The 23,213-nt window shown below is 50.7% G+C and overlaps 1 protein-coding gene and 1 long non-coding RNA gene across 2 annotated transcripts; one reads left to right on the top strand and one right to left on the bottom strand.

Moving 5' to 3' along the window:
* Positions 1–376: 376 nt before the first annotated feature.
* On the bottom strand, positions 377–11,526 carry LAG3 (lymphocyte activating 3). The gene is made up of 8 exons (XM_074983605.1): positions 11,391–11,526; positions 10,973–11,126; positions 10,515–10,747; positions 9,951–10,208; positions 9,414–9,707; positions 8,712–9,002; positions 8,343–8,464; positions 377–566 (listed from the first exon to the last, which is right to left on the bottom strand). The coding sequence occupies exons 1-8, from the start codon at positions 11,464–11,466 to the stop codon at positions 456–458; spliced, it is 1,539 nt and encodes a 512-aa protein (XP_074839706.1). The 5' UTR covers positions 11,467–11,526; the 3' UTR covers positions 377–455.
* LOC142007077 (uncharacterized) lies at positions 8,270–11,451 on the top strand. Its single transcript, XR_012643890.1, has 3 exons — positions 8,270–8,447; positions 10,183–10,322; positions 10,485–11,451. It is a non-coding gene; the product is annotated as an uncharacterized LOC142007077 (long non-coding RNA).
* Positions 11,527–23,213: the final 11,687 nt, after the last annotated feature.

Here is a 23,213-nt window from a genome sequence, read left to right as displayed (position 1 = left end):
CCTGTGGAAAGGGGAATTGGCAGAGGAGATATAAATGCCCTGTGGGCAAAGGGGAACCAGGTCTCTGCCAATCTCTCCCCCTGCTAAAGGCCATTCACACCTTGCAAGGACGGAGAAGGGCAGAGGGTGTGAGAGAAAAGCAAGGGAGCCAGAGTGGAAGTGGAGCAAATGGGAGTGACACGCTGTAAACGCTGGAGTCCTTTATCTCCAAAAGGAAGCTTAAAAGCCTGTACAACCCCTGCCCCCACCTGACCTCCCTGCAGCCAGGTGACTCCCACATCCTCTGTCATATGACTCCTGCTCTGCAGCAGTGGTATGGCCCACAGGCTCTGTCCATGTGACCCCCTGCTTTCTGGACAAGTCTGCATGGTTCCCATCCCCCAGCTGTGTAGCACAGTCTTGTTTTCCCACTGAAGTTCTTGCCATTCCAATTGACCAGGGTGTCTCCTCTTCCATCAACACGCCGTCTGCTGGCTGTCCCTTTCCTGGCCTTCACTGTTCTTTGCATTCCCTGGTGCTGGGGCAGTGACCACCCGCTCCAGTGCTGGAAAACCTGGGGAGGATATCTGAAAGGGGAAAAGAAGAGATGATTGGGCAATGGACCTAGCATGGACTCCATCCTGCCCTAGCATCTGGCCCCTGGGTCTGAATAGGTCCTCAGAGGCCTAGGTGGTCACAGAAATAACCCCAGGAGAACCCTGCTCTAACCCACTACACACTTCTCTCTCACAGCCAGGAAACCTGACTCCCAGTTTCCCTTGCTGTACCTACTATATCTCTGTCATCTCCTGAAGCCGAGAGAAGACCCCAGAACTCATGCTCCACCATCACCCTTCCTCTCCTGTGGAGAATGCTGACTGGTTTGGGTGACCATTCATCCCGTATTTGGAGGGACAGTCCTGTATTTAGGGAGCTGAAAAGGCGTCCTGACTTATTTTTCAAATGGGACCCATTGTCCCGTATTTGGCCCTCCCCCACTGACCTTGCCCTGTGCTGGCCGGAGACTCGCAGGGTTTTTTTCTCCAACCACCAGCATTTTAAAATGCAGCTCCCCGCCTGCTGCACCACTGGGATGCCACTGCCAGCCCCAGCCTTGCTCAGATGCCTGGTTGGGCTGAGGACAGAGCTGGGGATGGAAAAGTGGGGCCTGGAGCTGGGGCCATTGCAGTCCAGGGCTGGGGCGATCGCTGGAGCCCCCCTCCACCTCCAGTCCCTGCCACAGGGCTGGGGTGGCGCTAGAGCCCTACCGCGACTGGAGCCCTTCACGTCACCGGGGGCAGAGCCCCCCCCACCCCCCACCACATCACAGGGGCAGGGCTGGAGCTCTGTATGGTGTGGGGCCAAGGCCCCCTGGGACCTCCCACGGGGCCAGAGCCCTGCTCCTGGAGTCCCGCCACAGTCCTTACCAGGGCAGCCCCTGCTGCAGACCTGGGGCCAGCCCTGTGTGGTGTGAGGGTGGAGCCACCCTACCCCAGTCCTCACCACGTCACAGGGCCAGGGCTGGAGCCTTGTACCGTGTGAGGCCGAGGAACCCCTGGATGTCCTACAGAGCCGGAGCCCCCCGACACGCTGGAGCCCTGTGCGGCATGGGGCTAGGGCCAGAGCCCCCCTGGAGTCCACAGCACCAAGCTCTGAAGAACCTGCTGCAGGCGTGTTTGCCACCCCAGCTCCAGTGGGCCAGGGATGGGTGTGTGGGCTGTGGCTGGGTGGGAGGGCACAGGAATGGGCTGGGGTTTGGGTGTTGGGGTGAGAGGGTAAATGCAGCAGTGGGTGGGGGGGCTCAGGAGCAGGCTGGAGTGAGAGGTCTGGGTAGGAAGAAAGGTGCAGCCATTGCCTGATGCAAGGTGACCATCTCCCATTTTAGCTGGGACACCCGCCACCCCCAGTGTGTCCATATTTAGCCTAGGGCAATATGGTCACCCTAGCTTGATATTAAGCTGTGTGCACTTGAATTGTGCCTTTAAAGTGGTTCCTTTCTCAGATCTTCTAGCAACAAAGAGCCTTTATGATCATAGAATTATAGATTAGGACTGGAAGAGACCTCAGGATCTAGTACAACCTCCAGTGTAAACCCACCTGAGGAACCCACCCAGGAATTTCTGTATCAAGCTCATAACTTCCGGATGAGTTAAAGCATAATTTTCAGAAAGCCATCCAGTCTTGACTGAAAGGCTCCAAGTGACAAAGAATCCCTTGAAGCCTTTGGGAAGTTCTTCCAATGTTTAATTACACTTGCTGCCAAATGTTTGCACTTTATTTCTAGTCTGTATTTGTCTAGTTTCGTCTCCTAGATAATGGACCTCACTGTGCCTTTTTCACTAGATTCAAGAGCTGTCTGCTGTCAGAAGTGTCTTCCCTGTGTAGACACATGTAACCTGTGATCAGTTTACTTCTTAACCTTCTCTTGGATAAACTAAGTAGATTGAAATTCTTTGAATCTGTAATCATGAGACAGACTTTCCAGCTCTCGAATAATTCAAAATACACTCAGGAGCACTATCGTGGGGATACGTAGCACTCATAGTGTGGACGGGTTGGCTGCCTGGCATCACCTCTATTGAAGAATGCTCTAGTGTGTTATTCTTCAAGTGTACCAGGGATTCTCCGTTTAAGGTTTGTGACCTGCAGGTGGGTGATGAACTGGGGGCAAAGGCTTGTCCTTTCTATATTGGAATATGGGTAGGAGATCCCTGCTGGATGGAAGCAGTCCCCATTAGAGAAAAAGAGATCCTGGTATCAAAATGTATGAGAAACAGTAAATTATATTAAAAGCACGAAGCCTATGAGAGCATAACTGGGTCCGCGAAGCCACCAGGGGGAGCAATTAAAGGAGGAATTAGTATCTCCCTTCACAGATACGAAATTGGTATCCGCACTCGTATCTGTATCTGCAGAAATGAGCTGTGGATATCTGCAGTGACATCTGCAGATGCAGATGCCCCCAGACATAAAGTGGAGATCCACAAATGTGCTGAGGTTCCAGATACAAAATTTGTACCTGCATCTGTATCCACAAAAATGAGCTGCAGATGCCGCTACCTGTGGATATAAATCAGATATCCACAGATTTGCAGGGCTCGAGGAATTAGCAATTTAAGTAATTTGCCAAGCAGCCATGTGATTTCCTTGCAAGAGTTTTTGCCACTGAAAATGTTGGTGTGATACATGGCAAAGACCTGCCCTTTTGTAGTAACAAAGCTGAGGCACTGCCAGAGGCTGAGCGCTGAAAAGAGGGCATCCTGGGACAAAGTAATAAATTAAAAGAGTGACAAGACACCAGGAGTGAATGGGGGTAGGGCTGAAGCTGCCTCATGAAAATTAGCAAGTTTCTGGAGGGTGCAAATGTTATATATTGATCCTGATAATTACACCCCAGTGAGTCTTCCCAGCCCCAGAAAAACTGTACCCTGAAAATTACCTTAGATAGAAAAATTGGTTGAAGTATCAATTAGAGCTATGAAACCCTTAGGAGGAGGTCACCTGACAGCTACAAGCTAGTGCCTGCAAAGGAAAATCGTGTCACTTCGATCTGTTAGAATTCTCTGACTGCATCAGCAATATTGTGAATTAACCAGTTGTCATGATTTGCCGTGGGTTGGATTCAGAAGACTTTGACAAAGTCCCTCCTGAAAGGCAGATAAAGTGAAAGTAGCATGGAGTAAAAGGTAAAATTGTATCCTGGATCAGAAACCGGCTAACAGAGAAAAAGTAGGAATAAGTGAAACACTTTCATAATGGCCACAGATTAATAGAGGTGTGCCATATGGAAGTACCTAAATGACTTCGTGGCACTGGCCATAAAATGGGGGTGAAATTTTGACTTTTTGGTAGAAATTCAAAACCTGAACATTTTCAGCCAAACACCAAAACTTTCCACTAAATTCTTCCACAGTGACTCATTCTGAATTGGCCAGGCACTCTAAGCAGACTACAGCGCCTGTCATGCTGTGCCACCATGGTATCTCACGGGAGTTCCAGGGCCATGGTGCATCATGCAAGATGTAGTCTGGTTGCAGAATTTGGCCCGCACGGAAGGACGGGGGCGTGACCTACCCGAACAACAACTCTCGTGAGGCAGAGTTGTGGTACTTCCAAACCCAAATTTTGCATTCTTAGGTTCTCAGTGACACATCAAAAGTTTCTGAAAAAGGACCATTTTGCAAAAAAATGGATTTAGTGATTCAGTGAATCTTACTTTGGAGCCTGGGAGTCTCATTGTGAGAACAGCTTGGCCGTTTGTATGTGCTGGAGTCCCACTGGCATGCAATAAGCTTTGGTTTCCTAAGTAGCTATGTCACTTTTGAAAATGGGACTTAGGCTCCCAAGTCTCCTGGGATTTAAAAAATTAACAAAGGGGGATAAGCAGTGGAGTAGCAAAATGTGAATATAGCACCACAATAGTTAAGTTAAACAACACTGGAGAAGACTGAGAGAAAGAGCTGTAGTCAGTTCTCCATCTTGGGCAATTTTTAAATCAGTATTGGATTTTTTTCTAATAGATCTGCTCTAATCCAAACAGTAATTAGGCTGTGCTGTAGAGGAGCTCAGACTAGATAATGGCAGTGGCCCCTTCTGGCTTTGGAATCTATGAATTTACGAATCAAGCTAGGTGAATTGTCATAGCAATGGCAGATGAAACTCAGTGTGGACAAGAGATCCTGAAAGTGTGGGCCAAGCCCCCACAGGGGTGAAGAGAGAGCACCACACAGCCCTTCCCCACCTACAGCTTGCTCTGGCCCCATCCTCAGCTGTGTCTCTGCTCCCAGCCCTGTGCCTGGCTCCAGTCCCAGCCTCAGTGTGGCTCTGCTCCCAGCCCCACCCCACCTCCTGCATTGGCCCTGGTCACATTGCCATTCCTGGCCTCAGACCCACCACCAGCTTTGGCCTCGTCCATGACACCCTTAGCCCAGGCCACATCCCTCATCTCCCACACAAGTCATGGCCCCACTCCCAGCCCCAGATCCTCAGACGCAGGGGGCACAGACAGGGTATGGTGTGTGGGGGGGTGTGGGGGTGTGCGCGAGTGAGACTCAATAATTTGGGAACTGCTGGTGGAGATAAATGCAAGATAAGGCACATTGAAAGGAATCATCTGAACACCAATAAATTATTAGGTTCTAAATGAACCATCACCACTCTTGGCAAAAGACCCTGATGTTTCTGTATAACTGGCAATCTTTTCTCCTCAGGTAGCAGTAGGCAAAAGGCCAACAAAGTGTTCGGCTGAACAGGAGTGGGATGGAGCTATTCCTATGCCACTATGGCTGAGTTTACACTTGCATTCCTCTTTTGAAAGAGGCATGCAAATGAGGGAAATCAAAAACACAAATGAGGAGCAGATTTACATATCTGACACCTCATTTGCATATTCTTTCAAAAGATCTTCTTTCAAAAGAAGAAAAGCAGTGTAGACGCAGCTTTCGAAAGTAAACCTCCTCTTCGAAAGAACCCTTCTTTCCTTTTTTTATGGGAAGAAGGGTTCTTTCGAAGATGGGGTTTACCTTTCAAAGAGCCGTGTCTACCCTGCTTTTCTTCTTTCAAAAGAAGAATATGCAAATGAGGCACCAGGTATGCAAATCTGTGCCTCATTTGCATTTTCAGTTTCCCTCATTTACATTCCTCTTTCAAGAGAGGAATGCAAGTTTAGACACAGCCTATGTGAATCAGTGCGATAACCTCATCTGGAACAATGTGTTCATCTCTGGTCACCCTCTCTATAACAAGTCGAAGTAAAACAGAGGGGACTCAGATGTGAGAGATGAAAATGATGTAAGGCCTTGCAAGATTGCCATATGGACAGAGAGAGGGTGTGTATTGTTTAGGGACAAGAGACATAATAAGGGGTATGCTAGAGTTAAGCAATATTATGACTGGGCAAGAAGGTCCGTCAGGATGAATTTATCATAACTAGGGGGACCATATATCCCCATGCCAAATATGGGATGTGGGGATAGGGGGTGCAGCTCCCTGACTGCAGCTGCCAGGCAAGTGCAGCTCCCAGGCTGCCCCATGTCACAGGGTGCCAGAACAGGGCTGCCGCCCCATGGGGGAGCTCCTTGGTTGCAGGGGTGGTTGCCCTGTGGAAGCCGGGGAGGTACGCTGGCTGCCCCATGCTGCCGGGCTCTGGGAGTGCTGCAGGGGTGCTCCCCGGCTCCTGCAGTGGCTGCCTCAGGGTGCTGGCAATGGTGCTGCCACCCTGAGGGAGAGCTCCCCAGCTGTGGAGGTTCCCTGCTACAGAGATGGCTGCCCTGCAGTGGGTATTGCCCCGCCCCGCCCCCCCACACACACTGTGTTCTCCCAGGCTGCAGGGACAGCTGCCCCACGGAAGGGCTGCCCAGCACTGCTGGGGCATCAGGTCGCCCTTAAAATCTTAGAGGGAGGCAAAACACACTACCTACCTGCAGCATACCCTGCCTTACCCCTGTGGCAGGGCCCCTCGCTCCATATCCTGCTGCTGCCTTTACTGGCCAGTCAGTATGTGCTGGACTTGCTGTCTAGCCCACTTCTGACTGATTTTACCTGCATAATTTTGCAGCTGCACTGACTTGTGGAAAGGGTAGCTCAGCAGGCAGAGTGACTATACCGGACAATTAGCTTTTTTGTTTAAAAAAAGGTGGGACGCCTGCCTAAAATATGGGACTGTCCTGGTGAATACAGGACGGATGGTCACCTTAGTCATTACACAGCACAAAGAGCTGGTTAGTAAAGTTGAAAGGCTACACATTCCAAATAGATAAAAGGGGATGCTTTTTACACACTTCAGAATGCATCTGTGGAACTCACTGCCCCAGGGGAATGGGGAGGCCAAAAGCTCAACAGAATTCAAAAAAGATTGGACATTTACCCCCCTTGGAATAATTCACTAGAGGTCGTGGTGGATTCCCCAGCAGTGACTATTTTAAATCAAGACTGGATGTTTTTTCTCTAAAAGACGCTTTAGGAATTACTTTGGGGGAGTTCTCTGGCCTGTTTTATATAGGAGTCAGACTAAATGATCAGAATGGTCCCTACTGACCTTGGCTTCTGTGAAGCTATTGGGCAATCGAGAACGTCTATGGTTGCATTAGATCAGATTTTGAAAAAGTATACCTACAATAGTTTGGAAGGGATATAAACTCTCATCCTTCAAGGCAGAAGGAACCTCAAACCGACCGGAGTTATGAGGAAACTTTCCCCCCCAAGGGCAAGGTAGTTTATAATTCAAGGCCTATCAAATTCACTGGCCATTCAAGTCCATTTCACAGGGACAGGATTCTTAACATTGTAAATGTCAGTATTTCAGCTCTCTAAATCTGAAAGTTCACAGTGTTGAGATTGTGCTGGGATCGCAAGGTTGTTGCGTTGGGAGTTGCAGTACTGCTATCCTTACTTCTGCACTGCTGCAGATGGAGCTGGTGCCTTCAGAGCTCGGCAGCTGGAGGACTGCAGCTGCTAGCCAGGAGCACAGCTCTGAGGGCAGAGCTGCCACCACCAGCAGCACAAAGATAAGGATGGCATGGTACGGTATTGCCACATTTATTTCTACGCTGCTGCCTTCAGAGCTGGGCAACCAGAGAGCGGCCGATGCTGACTGAGAACCCAGCTCTGCAGGCAGCAGTGCAGAAATAAAAGTGGCAGTATTATACCATGCCATCCTTACTTCTGTGCTGCTGGTGGGAACGGCTCTGCCTTCAGAGGTGGGTCCCTGGCCACCTGGCGCTGCTCTCTGGTCACCCACCTTTGAAGGCAGTACAGATGTAAAGATGGCAATACCGCCCCCCAGCCCTCAAAATAACTTGCGACCTCCCCGCAACTTTTGGGTCGGAACCCCCAGTCTGAGAAACATTGGTCTCCCCCGGTGAAAACTGTTTAGGGAAAAGCACACAAGAGCCCACATTTTACAGTGGGAGACCAAATTCCGCTGTCCGTGACATGCTTTTCATGACTGTTGTTTTGGTAAGGCCCCATCTGTAATGGTGCAGTAGCAGGTTTTTTGCCCCTTTCTCTGAAGCAGCTGGCACATGGCCACTGTCAGACACCAGACACTGGGCTAACAGGATCACTGGGCTGATGTAGCTGGGCAGTTCTTACATTCCCAGTACACACCAGGGCAGAGCTGACAGACTACCCAGTGTAGCCTCTTTGTCCCACACATGCAGCCCCAACCCCAAACAAGTCCTACAGTTGTTGGTAAGGTGGAGGGGGGGCTCAGGTAAAGCCCTTTCCCCCCACGTCCTTCCCTCTTAGCTCTCCCATTCATTCTCCTTTTGTCACACCCCTCAGACACATCTCTGCCAAGGAGGAACGAAAGTGGTCTGTGAGAGAGAAGACGGGCCCAGAGGCAGGGCTGTGGATTGACTCACCCTTCGGTTCCGCGTGACCAAAGCCAGGGTGGAGGCCACAAGCAGGAGGAGGAAGAGGAGGAGGATAAGGCCCAAAGAGATCTGCCCATCCAGGATGGGATGAGGGTCAGCATGCTGGGTACCTGTGAGGGCAAGTTACCATTAGACGGGAGGGTTTGGAGCAGGAGGGGGTGGGACTGCGCAGAGGGGCTGACATTGGAAAGGGAATAGGGGGGTTGGACCGGGAGGGTGGGGTGGGAAATCAGGTGTTGGAACTAGGTGGGGATGGGGCTTGGGAAATGTTGGCTGCTCAGGTGGCAGGGAAGCCTGGGGCACAGGGAGACAGCAGTGGGATGGAGTGGAGGGAGTGGGGCACAGGGGAGACAGTACCTGTAATGTACAGCTCATATTCCACAGCTCCCAGCCTCCCTTCTGGACCATGGACACTGCACTCCCAGGTGCCAATGTTCTCCTGTGACACAGGGGTCAGCTCCAAGGTGGCACCCTGGTAGAAGTGCTGGGCCTCTGGGCTCCTAGGAATGGCCTCAGATGAGCTCCCATTGCTGAGGCCTGAGCTCAGCTGCCTCCACTGGAAGCGCTCTTGCCCCCAGGGGTGGGTGAGGCTGCAGATAAGCAGCAGATGAGAGCCTTCAGCAACTGGCCCTTTGATGCTTGGGGTGACTGCGAGGAAGGAAAACAGAATACCCTCAGCAAAGAGAGCAGAGCCTCTTCCTGCCTCACCCCTTCCTCACCTCCTTCCTCTCTCTGCTCCCTTCTTCACGCTCTCTCACAAACACCTTCGCTCGCTGACTCCCTCTTTCCTCTTTCATTTCCCTGCTTTCAGGCAGATTTTGTAAAGAAAAATAGCTGACCCACCATGAGAGACCTCCCTGTGGCACGGTGCCCTATGGAAAGAGACTCCACTCCTGTGCAGCTGAGCTGGGACGTAGGCACTCTACCCCTGGGCAGGCTGCACAGGCTGAGAACCGCCCAAACTTGCCACGCTGGTGTGCAAGGAGATTGTCTCCAAACCAGTGAAAGCCACTGGAGGGGGAGAATCCCCTTGGCATCCTCTGGGCTTGCCATGCTCACCTGTTATCACTGTCAAGGTCACGTCCTTAGTGATGGTCGTGGCATAGATAGAGACAGCACAGCGGTACTGCCCTGCATCCCCTGGCCCCACCTCGGGGAGATGGAGGGTGAAGCTCCTGTGGCTTCCATTCCTGAAGAGGCTCCATGTCTCCAGATCCCCTCCTGCAAGATGGCTCCAGTGGGCTGACACGGCTAGAACGCCGGAATCCCTGGGGTCTCGATTCAGCAAGCAGGGAAGGTTGGCAGCAGATCCTGCTGCAGCGTAGACCACAGGAGAGGCTGGGCCAGCAAAACCTGGGGGGAAAAAGTGTATAGGGTAACATTAGGTGGTGTGAGGGCCACAGATCTGCAGCCGAAGAGTAGATTACCAGCCCCTGTGGGGAAGGGCTGCTGCGACAGAGGAGAGACATGACCTAGAGAGCAGGGAGGGAAGGAAAGAGCTCCCAGGAGGCTACACTTGCTAGGGCAGGAGTAAGCTCCTGTGAGAGGCCAGGGACCTCTGGGAGCTGAGGAGGGTGAGTCAGAGGCCAGACTTACCTAGGATTTGAAGGTCAAAAGTGGCAGAAACTTTCTCATCATCTGAGTACGTGAGTTCACAGAGCCAGGGTCCTGAGTCGCTCACAAGTGGCTTGGAGATGTACAGAACCCCATGGTGGGACTGGACCCTGCCTGAGATGGGCACCAGGCTGCCATTGTGGAACCAGCGTGTCCCCACAAGCTTAGCGGGATGACTGGAGTTACAGATTATCCAGAGAGGCTCCATTTCCAGCAGGATGCCTGGGGGATTGACAGTCACTGCGAGGAAGATGGGAAGAGAGAAGTTAGTGGCACGGAGGAGCCCTAAAACCGTTCCCTCTTTGGTTCTCCAGGCCCCTCTCTGCAGGGCATCGAAGGGACAATCAACCTGAGGTAGGTCTCCCTGTTTTCCTTGTGTTTCTCCCTCAGAAATTTCCCTTGCTGGAGCTCTCAGCCCACGGGATGAAGACAGGGGAGTTGCCTAACCTTGGAAGGCTGCTTCTCACTTTCTAACCTGCTGTTTTGGTCCTAAGTGACAGTGTCCTGCTGTTCCAGGGATCCCTGTCGGGCTCCGACTTCTCGTACCTGTCACCATGCCCAGCTCCAACTGACACCGCAGGGTCTCCTGGCCATATGTCACCAGTGCCTCATAGTGGCCAGCATCGTCATGCAGCAGCGGCTTGATCCGGAGGGAGAAATCTCCTTGGCGGAAGTTGGGTTCCCTGACTGAGGCTCGGAGCGTCATGGATCGGGCCCTCTTCAGGAGACCACTGTAGTCCACCTCCAGCACCATGTGGGGCTTTGTCTGGGAGTCGGGGCTAAGGGAAGGGGAACGTGTTAGGGCTTGGCACAGGAGCGGATGGGGAGAGGAGCAGAGGAAGAGAGGAGAGGAAAGGCAGATGGATGGAGAAAGCCTGTCAGAGTGAGGGGATGGGAATCAGGCTGTGGAAGAGGGGAAAAAGGAAAGTGGGAAAGGTGAAGAAATATAAAAGGACTCAAAACACACACACACACACACACACCTCTGCCTGCATTACCTTGACCCACGTCTCTCCCAGTGGACAGCCGTCTTCTCGTACAGCTGCTTCCAGTGGCTCTGCAGCTGCTGAGGACTCAGGTGACAGGGGAGCACAGCCAGGTCCCCCGCTTTGGCCCACACCCTCTGCTTCGGTGCTGCTCCAGGGAAACTACTGGTGGCTACAACAACATAGAGAACAGAGCAGGAGAGGAAAGGTTAGAAATGGGGATTGGGGAAATGCCATTGCTGTCTGGAGAGGCCCCTGCCAAGGAAAATGGAGGAGGAATATGGGGGCAAGGGGAAGGCTGAAGAGTGGGGCAGGAAGATAACAAGATCCGCCAAGCATTTGGCTTTGACTTGCCAAAAACCAAAGGAACAAAGCAAACCCCAAAGCTCCCCAGTGCAATCACCCTTCACCATCAAAAATCGTCAGGCAGCCTTACCATTGGTCACCAGCAGCAGGAGTGCGAGAGACAGGGGCATGAATGCCAGTGTCATGGTGGCATAAAGGATCACCATCAGAAGGGGTCCAAAATGTCAAAAGGACAAGTCAGAAGAAGGCAACGGGCCGGACAAAGGAGGGGCAGGTGAGTGGGTCGGTGAGCCTCTCCGGTTCGCTCACTCGCTCTCTCGCTCGCTCTGATCTCAGCCTTTGCCCAGATGCCCTTATAATGCAGGTGGGCAGCTAATTTCCTCACAAGAAGATGCGTCACAAATAAGAAACCAGCCTCAGACTAAGGCACATGTAGAAAGCTGGAGACAAAGGAGGAAGGAGTTAGAGATGTTCTAAGCATCTTTTAGTGGAAATTCTCTCTTTGGGTCTTTTGTTTTCTTCACAGTTTCGCTTCTACCCAGACAGCGGAAAATTTGTAGGACGCTTCCCAGCAAGTGCCCTTCATGTTTTTCTTTCATCTCTTACCTTTTTTGGTTTGATCTTTCCGCCTCTCACTGTTTCTTTCAATTAATTGCTTTAGTCTTTTCAAAATATGTTGTTCCTCTTTCCATTTTTTCTTTTACTTTCTCAAAGGTGTGCTTTCTTTTTCTGTTTTTCCAATTCATGGGGGACACTAAATAAGGAGGAGCTGCAGACAATAGGACTGATAGGCAAATAACCCAAAGCAACTAAGAGTCACTAGAGATAGCATTGCAGCTGGAACTGTGGGTGCAGCTGCACCCCAAGGCTTGAAGTGATTTCCATCTTACACAAGAGTTTAGAGTTTGGGTAGATGGTCTCAGACGCCCCTTCCACCCCATCACAATACACATTGTTCCAGCGCTTCTGAGGGATAGGACAAGGAAATAAAGTGAATTTCAGCCGGGACAAATGTGACTAGTGGATCCTAAACTCAGAACCACACTGGAGGGGAGATGGGCAGGAGAACAGACTACGTAGTGGCTGCAGAAAAGGTTACTGTGCGAGGAAGGCAGCATGGCAAGACATTGCATCCCTCAGCCGGGAGGGAATGATCCCTCTTTATCCAGCTTTGGGGACAGCCCACTTCACAAGCAGGGGCTTCTCCCAGTTGCCATGGCAGTGCCGGGAAGTTCAGGGAGATCAGAACTGAACTTTGCATAATGCGATTCATCGATTCCTCCCATCCCCTTTGCACATGGGCCCCCTTGCCGCCTCTGGGAATCCCGCCTTTCGTGGCTCACACTTTCCAGCACCCACTAGTTTTGGCTCTTTCTCACTTAATCACTCATTTGCCCTCCCTGGTGACTGCTGTGGCCCCTTCTACGCACACCTCCCTCACTCTCTGCAGCAGGTGGGAGCTCCCCCTGGGGTGGAGGGAGCACCGGGTGACTCAGGGGCACACTTTCTCCTCTGGTGCAGGATCTCTTTCTCTCTGGTGTTCTTCAGCGGAGTCATAAAGAGTGGGGACCAGGGAACACAGAGAAGCGGGGAACAGAGAGAGACCAGGAGAGACTGGAAAACACGTTACAGTCAAAGCACAGGGTATTTTTTCCTCCTGCTCAGCAGAAACAGTCCCTGGTGGTGTCCGGTCTCAGCAAAGGGTATAGACTTTCCATTCCACTGAGTCAGCATCAAAGAGGTGGCATGAGTGCGTGTGTGGAGGAGCAACAGCGCAGGAGAGTGAAAGAGCGAGAGATCTGCCGCACGTGAGGCTTCACTCGCAGCACAGCTGGGCTGGCCTGAGGGAACAGGGCACCCTGGGCATATGCTTATTTTGGCATCCCAGGCAAACTAGTATTTTGGTCTCCCTGATTCCCCAAGGGTGTGGTACCTGCTTCCCCATTGTCCTGGCCCCTGTGGGCTCCTGAGGCGCTCCACCTCCTGCACTGCCAACCCCTGCACTGCGCCCCACCCTGTGCCCCTAACCACTGCACACACACCCCTCCGGCACCCGGGCAGGGAAACAGACTTGGACGCACAAAGCGCCTGGCACTGCTGCTCCCACTGGTGCTGGAACCATTTTTAGGGTGAGGAGCTGAGCTGCCTCCTCCACCTGTTTGTGCCTCTCACCTCCCCAGGCTGGGACCACACTTACGGTGCCCACTCTCCCCGCCCAGATGGACTGGACACCGCTGCTGCAAATGGCATCCCCTATGTCTGGTCTGGGTGAGCTGGCAACCTAGCACAGCCAGCGGCAGCTGCAGTGCCCGGGCTAGCGGTGGGACTCCAAACAGCAGTGGAGCCTCCAGGGCTGGAGACCTGGACTCTAGGGATGGTGGGCTGCAGAGCCCATAGGGACAGTGGGCAGTGCCACTCCGGGGGTAGCAAAGCCAAGAGGACCCTGGCAGGGCTGCCCCTGAAGGCCAGCAACCAGGGCTGCTGGCACCAACAGCAGGGCTAGCCCCTGGGCGTGGGGAAGCCAGGTGCAAAACCTGGGGGGTGCTGCAGCTTCCCCTGCACCCCTTCTTCCTGTGCCTATGGCTGCTCGCTCCATCTCAAACGCGGCTCCTCCACACACCCCTGGGGGCTCTGAGGGTGGCTGAATTCAGGGCTCCCTGCAGCCAAGGTATGCCCATGCCATGCAGCTTTCAGCAACAAGGCTGTGGCAGGCAGCTTTCGCTTTGGGGGCCAGTAAGCCGCCCCCCCCCAGCAAAGCAGCGCTCACATTTGCACTTGCCACAGCACAATGTGTTGTTGTTCACAGGGGTGTGTGTGCATATGTGTGTGTGTGTGTGTGTGCGCGCGTGCACGTGTGCACACTTACACACCTGTGAATGATGGAAGTTTTGTCAGCCAAGTGCATGTGTAGCCATAGTCCAAGCCCCTTTCCTGGCCTGGGCTGCCTGAGGGCCTGGAAGACAGCAGCACGCGCACCTCACCGTGCAGCCAGAGGGGAGCAGGCGACCGGCGTGCAGGGAGTACTTGGTGCTGCTCCTCACTCCCACCCCCGGCCCGCTGCGGGGAAGCGACCAGTATCCGTACATCACGGCTGTGCCCCTCTCCTCTGCCAGGACATCTGGGCTCCTCCCCACACGGCACCTCCCTGCCAGCCAGGAGCTGTTTCTGGCTCTACGCCAGCAGCGTGCCTCTCTCTGCTGCATGGTGCTCCTTTGGCAACAGCACCCGGGGGGGGGGGGGGCTGCCTGGGTGGCCCACCCCTCAGGCTGGACCTGACTCTCAGGCCGCATCTGTCCTACCCCTCTCCAATATTCCCTCTACTCATGCCCATCTGGGTGAAGAATAATTTTTCTGTGCACCAAGGCACTTGTGAATGTGCACCACCTCGAGCACCAAAACCTAGCTGTGGGCACTGCTCCTCAGCTGGACAGCATTTGAGCCTCTCCTGAGCGGCCACACAAGAGCCCAACTTCCAGGGAACACTGGCCTTCTCCCCGGCCCCGCTCCAGGGATACACACAGGACCGTGTTCTGCATTTCCAGCCATCTGCTCCTCACCGTACTCCCCCCTGCATCAGCCCCATGCAATCCTTAATGTTGGCCTGGGTGTGAACTCCACACTCACAGCTTTGAAAGGGGGAACCTTCCAATGAAAAAGTTTATTTCCCACCTCGCCCTTAAAAAAGGGTGTGGCTAAATTCTGGCCTGTCTGCCACTGCCTGGGAAAGTATCGCTAAGGCTCAGGACGGGAGAACTGAGGGGCTAAACATGGAGATACACCTATCTCACAGAGCTGGGCGAGACCTCAAGAGTCCAGTCCCCTGTCTTCGCAGCAGGACCTATCACCATCCCTGACAGACTTTTTTTTTACCTAACCTGCCGCCGATCCTTTAAGGGTTAAACGCACTGCCCCGGGTTTACAAGGTCAGTGCTCTAACCTCTGAGCGAGCCTTCCCCCAGCTGGAGCTGAGGGCAATGACAGGCCTCTCCTGCACCAGGGGATGGGCATGGTCCAGGGGTTATTGTGATGAGAGAGCGTGTTCTGAAATGATGGCTTTGGAGGCTCTGTTTTACTCAGCACGGGGCTCTATCTTTAGAAGTGATGTCGCTGGTGTTTCGTTGTAACGACCCATTTTAAATGCTGACTCCCTCGAATGGCAACTTCGTCATCTCCCAGCACAAAACCCCACAGGCACAACAAATAACAGTGCCTGGAGTGAGGTCAGCACTGAGGTGCGTTGGTGGAACTGCATGTATGGCTAGGCCAGGATGGCAGCAGCTCAGGGGCAGCGGGGGCTGGGGTTGAATGTGAGGACTGAGGGGTATTAACAGAGTTGGGCAAGACACAGAGAGCAAGAATTAGACTAGGAGACAGGCTGAAGTTAAGAAGCTGAGCTTATTGGGTATTGATACCATTGGCCTGGACATTAACTACTTTTGATCCAGTCCTAGGCTTTACTGACAATTGCGGTGAATTCCCTTTACTACCTTTTGGGTTTGTTTGTTGATTATTTATGCAGTGCACATGGAAGTTCAGTTTCTAGCCTTCCCCGTCCCTGCATTCACTAGTGCCACAATGAAGTCAGGACCATTCCAGAAGGTCTGTTGTGGGGGTCTTTCCACCTTGCTAGTGGGGAGAATGCACTGTATTATAAAACCTGCCGCTCATTTCCCAAACGCTTGTCAGCAATTCCTGACCTCAACTAGACAGGTCAAATTAGAAGCAAACAACAGAACTTTGGTTAAGGCCATCTTACAAGTTTATAGGCAAAAACCAGGGACAAGCTTTCTTTTAATCCTTTCTTTAAAATATATACTGGAAAATTACAAAAAAGCATTAAGGATGTGTACCTCTCTAGATTCGTAAGCACCATGAGGTCATCTAGTCTGACCTGTCGTCTATCACAGGACCTAGTGTTTAACTCAGCTTCACTTGCATTGACCTCAACAACCTCAGAACATCACTTTGAGATGCTGGACGTAGATGATTGTTAAGGTAAGCGAAGGCAGAGTTTGGAGGAGTGTGTACAGGCCCATGCAGTGGGCATATAAAGCTGGAATAGAAACCAGGCGTTCCTCACTTCCCTCCTGCAACTCATGACTGCTTGAGGGATTAAATCTCCCCGGTGCAACACTTACTCAGGTATGTAAACTTAACTACATGCTTAAATCCCAGTTTAAATACATATTTCAAGGCTTTGCTGAATGAGGGCCAATTTTTTTTTAAACAGAGACTTTTTAAAATGTGGGTCTCTTGAATCACTAGTTCTCAGCCAGGGGTATGTCTACTCTGGGGCACACAGACATCTTCCAGAAGGTACAAAGAATTATCTAAATATTGGTCTAGTTGTATAACAGGCTACCTGAAAAGCGCTAGCAAAGTCAGTACAAAGTAAAATTTCATATGACTTATTTAAATTGATCTGTAGCCTATACACTGAAACGTGAATGCAATATTTATATCCCAAAGAATTTATTTCATAATTATATGGTAAAACTGAGTAAGTCAGCAGTTTTTTTCAGTGCTAGTGGTCTGTGACCCGTTTGTATCTTGGTCTGATTTTATAAGTTAGTAGTTTTTGTGTGAGGTGAAATCTGGGGTACTTGAGGCAGATCAGACTCTGAGAGGATTGAGAGCCACGGTGTTAATTAAAAAGGTTTACAAATAGAACATAAATGTTGCATAGTTAAAGGGTTAAAAAATCCAGCAATATAAAAGCAAAAGAGCTAGATTTTACTCCCATTTACGTCAATAGTCTTGCTGAGGTTTAACAAAGCAGAATTTGTGCGTAGAGTTCTCACAGCTCCTCACTGCACATCCTGTGTGGGGGGTGGTTATTTGTTTAAGTTTCCCTTGACAGGGTGGTCCTTACAGCACCACTGTTAAAGTTGAGCAAAGGTTATTTTTAGCACTGGTTTGTCAAACTGCTCTCACATGTGCAGCCTCAGATTGGCCTGAAAAATTGCCTTGGCAGTCGAAGGGCCCAGTTGGAGTTAGCAATGTAGGGTTGAGCTCAGTTGGTAAGGGAGCTATCAAGATACAGACCCCCCTGCCCTCTGTGAGCAAGACCTCATTTGCCTAAAGTTAGAGACAAAAATGATGTAAAATAGCCACATAGAAACCCAATCACTGGACAGCTCCTGGGCTCATGTAATGTCCAGCACCAACCAGTTTCAGAACTAAATTGAAGAGTTATTAGTCCTTCAGCCCTTCAGGTTCCCTGCAAGATGTGCCTGACTGATACCAGCTACTGAGGCTTCCAACTGGCATTGTGCCCAATTCTCTTTTACGCTATACTACTCTGCACTATTCTGGCCGGGCAAAGGGCTATATACTCCCATTTTAAGGCCCCTTTATGCAACCAGAGAAGAACACAGGGGCCATGCTGCAAAGGCAAATTGGGTCTAGAGAGACTGGAGACAAAAATTCAAAGTGTTCTAAAATTCACAGGAAGAGTCAAATTGGTGTAAAAATTAGCACATTACAATGGGGCCACCGTAGATTTTTTTTCCTGCAAATTTAAGGACATTTGGTGCAGAGGTTCCCAAGATATAGCTCCAACTAATGACAGTACAAGCTGTGTTATTTGGCACTTGGATAACCGGCACATTCTATTAACTGGTACTTGGGCAGCTGCCATGGAGCCGGCTTCCCAGCCAGGGCCAGTAGTTTGGGGCAGCTGCACTGCCAGGGCTGGTGGCAGTGGGGTGCCACCCCCCCGCCCACCAGCCCTTGGGAATGGGGTCAGCCCCCTGCCAGGGTCAGCCGAGGGGGGCCAGAAAACTTGATTATCCAGCAACCCCCATTCCTCAGGGATGCCAGATAATCAAGCTTCTATTGCACCTGTTTTTAAATACTGGCTCAGCACATGCCGTAGGTACTCATGACTGAGACTAGTCACTAGGGAGTATACCTAGGACTTCCAGACATTTTATATATCACAAGCGCACCATAGTGAGACTGGAAGGAGCAGAGAGTGGACAGGCTCATTGCATGCCAAAGATACATAGTGCTAAGACATGGAGTAGAACATAGACTCTGTGTATCCAACAGGCACACAGCGCCAGAGCATGAGAAGCTGAGAACAGGTAGAGTATGCCACAAACACAGTGCTGAGATTGGGGAGCTGAGAATGGGCGAGCTTGGTGCATGCCACAGCTTGCAGTGCTGAGACTGGTGGGGTTGGGGATGGGCTGGGCTTGAGAAGGAGGGAGACAAACACCCATTAAGATAAGTATCAGAGAGGTAGCTGTGTTAGTCTGTATCTTTGAGGACAACAAGAACTCCTGTGGCACCTTATAAAACTAACAGATTAAGATAAGTGGGGCATTTCACACCTCTGCAAACTTCCAGTGATCTAACACCCACACATAGTCCAATTGGCCGGAACATTGATATGCCAGTTCAAGGTGCAGGGCAGAATCTGTGTTGCATATTTTAGGTCATTCGGTCAAAGTGCGGCTGAGACATATAGCCTCCCAAGAGACCCAGTTATTAACCGCTGGCTCTGTGCATGTCACAGAAGCAGTGCTGAGGCAGGGTTGAGAGTAAAGAGAAAACCGTCCACAGAGAGACCAGTGGGGCAGGTCACAGTCCCCTGAACTGTGCAGCTGCCAGTACATACCTCCTGGGGATTCTGAGCAAGGCAGTGTTAGCATGGGGCTAAGATATACCCTTTCCCAGGTGGAAGAAAAGCCCTGAACTCCTTCCCCACTCACTTCTCCCTGCTCAGAGGAAGGGGCTCTGGGATTCCCTTGCACCCACTCCTGGATACAAGGTTATGCAGAGCCCTTTCCATGTGCACTGGGCCCTGCAGTGAGGTAGAGGATCTAAAACTCCTTACTGATGTTGCCTCCAGAACGCCTCATGGCCTAGGACCACATCAGCTTCCCTCTTCCCAGGGGATAGCTATCCTAGAGCTGGAGGTGTAAATTCCAGCCAAGTGGTCAGACCCATGCTAGCTCTGATCAAGCTAGCAAACTAAAAATTGCCGCGGTGGCACGAGCAGTGGGCTGAACTAGCTCAGTACCTATCGAGGTCTCCAACGAGATTGTTCTCAAGGCAGCTAGCCCTTTGCACTGCTTTTGCTGTGTTGGCAACTGCTGTTTTCAGCACCCCGCCGCAACCAAAGCTAGCGTGGGGATGTCTGTCTGATCTGGAAATTACACTCTGCTATAGACATACCTTAGTGACCCCTCTAGCCCTACTGGAGCAATGAGAGGCTGGAAGAGGGAGCTGGCAGGTGAGAGGCAGCAGGGTGCCAAGGAAGCCACTTCGCTACCACTCTCGGTGCTTCGGTCATGCTTCCTCACTACCGCCCGTTTCTAAACAAGAATCATTGACCTTTATGAACAACTGCATCAATGAGTTCAGATTGCTTAGCTTCAGCGGCTGCTGCGGACAAGCTCCTGTGAGAACCAGGGGAAAACGCTTGCCTGTACTTTGCCTAGTTTTCCAGGGGTGTGTTTTGTTTGGGCATGCTTCCCGCACACATGGCCCCTGTGGAGATGGCTGTGGGCACTGGGACTTTTACAAAGCTCTCTACCACTCCCCTCTCACCACCTACCACTTTGTCTGTGCTCCCACCGACGCCAGGGTTGCGCTTACATTCATACGCTCCCCTGAACTGCCAGTATGCTAGCCCTCCATCTTGCCTGCACTGCAGAGTGTTGTTGACAAAGTCGGCCTCCATCCACAAATCTGTGGAAGTATACATGCAATTGCCCATCCTGGCTGCTCAGATCAGCAGTTCAGCCTCTGTTCCCTGCACCCAGGTACACAGGCAATGGCCCCTCCCCTTTCAAGGCCCTGGAAAGCTTTGAAATTCCACTTCCTGTTTGCTCAGGGTGAAGAGCTCATATCACTCACACACACACCTCCTAGACCTGGAAGGGACCTCATCTAGTCCAGTCCTCTGCCCTCTTGGTAGGACCAAGCACCATCCCTGACATCTGTTTGCCCCAATCCCTAAATGGCCTCAGTAAGAATGGAGCTCACAACCCCAGGTTTAGCAGGCCAATGCTCAAACCACTGAGCCATCCTTCTTCACAGATGCCCAGGGCAGAGCCACACACCAAATGCTCTTTTGCCTGGCGCACACCTGAATTGTTGGCATGGCCTGGAGCTGCTCCTTCAGGGACACTAACCCCTGGGTCTTCCCCTTCCACCTATGCACCCCTCTGCAGCTGGAGCTCCGACTCCCAAGCCCCCACACCCAGAGGCTGGCAAAAGACCTGAGGTCCCAACCTGTCCTGGGGAAAAATGATTTTTTCTGAAGATGATGTTGATATGCCCATGCACAGACTGGGGGTGGCTGAGGAGGTGGTATGTGCAACTTAGCTTCCTGGGCTCCTCAGTAATCTCTCTGAAGCCCAAAGCAATTACTGATGAACCCAGGAAGTTGAATAGCACATACCACCTCCTCAGCCACCCAAGTACCTGCACGGGACATAATCAAGCAAAACTTTGCTCATCAAACCCTACCATGGGGGTCCAGCAGAAACAGAGGAGGCAGACCTTCCTTGGCCTCTTACACCTGCCACCCATGCCAGAGCTCTCCTCTCCTGTATCACATGTCAGAGATGGATTTCTGAATTGCCTAGACCCCTCAGGAATGAAATGGTGGCCCTGACTCACTGAGCCCTCAGACCACCATGTTGTGTGTACCACATCATCCTCCAACTCAACCTCTTCTCTCTCCAGCCCCACAGAAGTGCCACTGAGGGTGGCCTCCAGGTCCTTTTAGAATGGCACTGTGATGTATTCTGCTGCTCTAGCTGGGGTTGGTGAGTACCTACCCACAGTTCACTGCTGTCACTATCAATGCTAGAGTACTAACTATGGTCGTACTCTGCCCAGAGTAGGAGCATTGTGTGAATATACACAAGCAAAATAATTATATTGGTTTTTGATCAGCAGAGTAACTTGCATTGACGAAACTCTGTAATGTAGACAAGGCCTCAGTCTGAGGGGTAAGTGATGCAGTCTCCCCCAAAGGACTCCTGAAAGCAGGAATGTGAGAGTTTAAAACACTTATGACATCTTTAGTTTTCCCAAAAACTACTTTGTTTCAGTTTTCACCAAGAAGTTTAGAGGTGACTGGATGCCTAACATAGTAAATGCTAGTGGAAATGGGATAGGTTTCAAAGTAAAAATAGGAAAACAATACTTTAAAAATTACTTATAGAACTTAGATGTCTGCAAGTCACGAGGGCCCAGTGAAATATATCTTAGAATACTCAAGGAGCTGACTGAGGAGTTACCTGAGGCATTAGCTATTAGCTTTGAAAAGTCATGAAAGTCAAGAGAGATTCCAGAAGGCTGGCAAAGGTCAAAGATACTGCTCATCTGTAAAAAAGGGAATAAAAACAACCTAGAAAACTACAGATCAGGCAGTTTAACTTCTGTGCCAGGAAAAATAATGGAGAAAATAATGAGTTCATCTGCAAATATCTGGAAGATAACAAGATGATAGGTAACAACCAGCATGGATTTGTAAAAAACACATCATGTCAAACCAACTTGATAGCTCTTTTTGATAGGACAACAAGTCTTGTGGATAAAGGGGAAGTGGTAGGCAGGATAGACACAGTCTTTAGTACAGCATATGGTATGGTCTCACATGACCTTCTTATCAATAAACTAGGGATATGCAACCCAGTTGGGGCTATTTTAAGGTGAGTGCAAAACTGGCTGGATAACCGTTCTCAGAGAGAGGTTATTATGGTTCACTGTTATGTTGGAAGGGGTCAGTTTTGGGACTGGCTCTGTACAATATCAAAAATTTAGATAATGGCATAGAGAGTACTCTTATAAAGATTGCAGATGATACCAAGCTGGGAGAGGTTGCAAGCAGTTTGGAGAACAGGGCTGTCATTCAAAAATATATGGGCAAACTGGAGAACAAGACAAGTTGGAGAAATGGTCTGAGATAAACAGAATGAAGTTTAATAAGGACGAATTCAAAGTAGTCACAGAGAGGTAGCTGGGTTATTCTGTATCTTCACACAACGAAAAAGCAGTCTTGTAGCACTTTAAAAACTATCAAAAGAATTATTAGGTGATGAGTGTCTGTGGGGCAGACCCACTTCTTCAGATCTGGAAAATTCTGATGCAAGTAAACTGAAGAAGTGGGTCTGTCCCACGAAAGCTCATCACCTAATCAATTATTCTGTTAGTCGTTAAAGTGCTACAGGGCTGCTTTTTTATTAAATGCAAAGTACTTCACTTAGGAAGTAACAAATCAGTTTCACTCATACAAAATGGGAAATGGCTGCCCAGGAAGGACTACTGCAGAAAGGGACCCAGGGATCATAACGGACCCCAAGCTGAATATGAGCCAACAGCATGACACTTGCAAAACAAAAACAAACATCATTCTGGGATGAATTAACAGGAGTGTCATAAGCAAAAAAATTAGAAGTAATTCTTCCATTCTAGTCTGCGCTGATTAGGCCTCAATTGGAGTATAGTGTCCGGTTCTGGGCAACTCATTTCTGGGAAGATGTGGAAAAATTAGAGAAGGTCCAGAGAAGAGCAACGAAAATGATTAAAAGTCTAGAAAATACAACTTATGAGGGAAGACGGAAAGAACTGGATTTGTTTTCTTTGGAAAAGAGAAGGCTGAGAGGGTACATGATAGCTGTTTTCAAGTACCTAAAAGGGTGTTACAAGGAGGAGGGAGAAAAATTGTTCTTCCTGACTTCTGATGATTGTACAAGAAACAATGAGCTTAAGTTGCAGCATGGAAGGTTTAGGCTGGACATCACTAAAAGCCTCCCGATTGTCAGGGTGGGGTGTACGGGGTGTCCAGGGAGGGGTAGCACCTCTATTGTGAGGACTTGTTGTGTCTCTTCGGGGGCAGTTTGTGCACCTTTGGTCCCCACCTGGCACCCAGCTCTCACCTGTGGCTCCAAGAAGCTGTAGCATGCAGCCGCCACACCCTGCTAAACCG

This window comes from Carettochelys insculpta, chromosome 1 (genome assembly GCF_033958435.1).
Source record: "Carettochelys insculpta isolate YL-2023 chromosome 1, ASM3395843v1, whole genome shotgun sequence".
Taxonomy (NCBI): Eukaryota; Metazoa; Chordata; order Testudines; family Carettochelyidae; genus Carettochelys; species Carettochelys insculpta.
The sequence above is the reverse complement of the archived record's forward strand: the minus strand, read 5'-3'. Positions and strand labels throughout refer to the sequence as shown.

Bases quoted from the DNA above. Each gene is read 5' to 3' on its own strand.
- LAG3 (XM_074983605.1), bottom strand. From the start codon at position 11,466: ATGGTGATCCTTTATGCCACCATGACACTGGCATTCATGCCCCTGTCT. The intron at 10,209-10,514 runs GTACGAGAAGTC...TCTTCCTCGCAG, and splicing joins GGAGCTGGGCATGGTGACAG to TGACTGTCAATCCCCCAGGC. The intron at 567-8,342 runs GTGAGTCAATCC...TTCCCCTTTCAG, and splicing joins TGGTCACGCGGAACCGAAGG to ATATCCTCCCCAGGTTTTCC.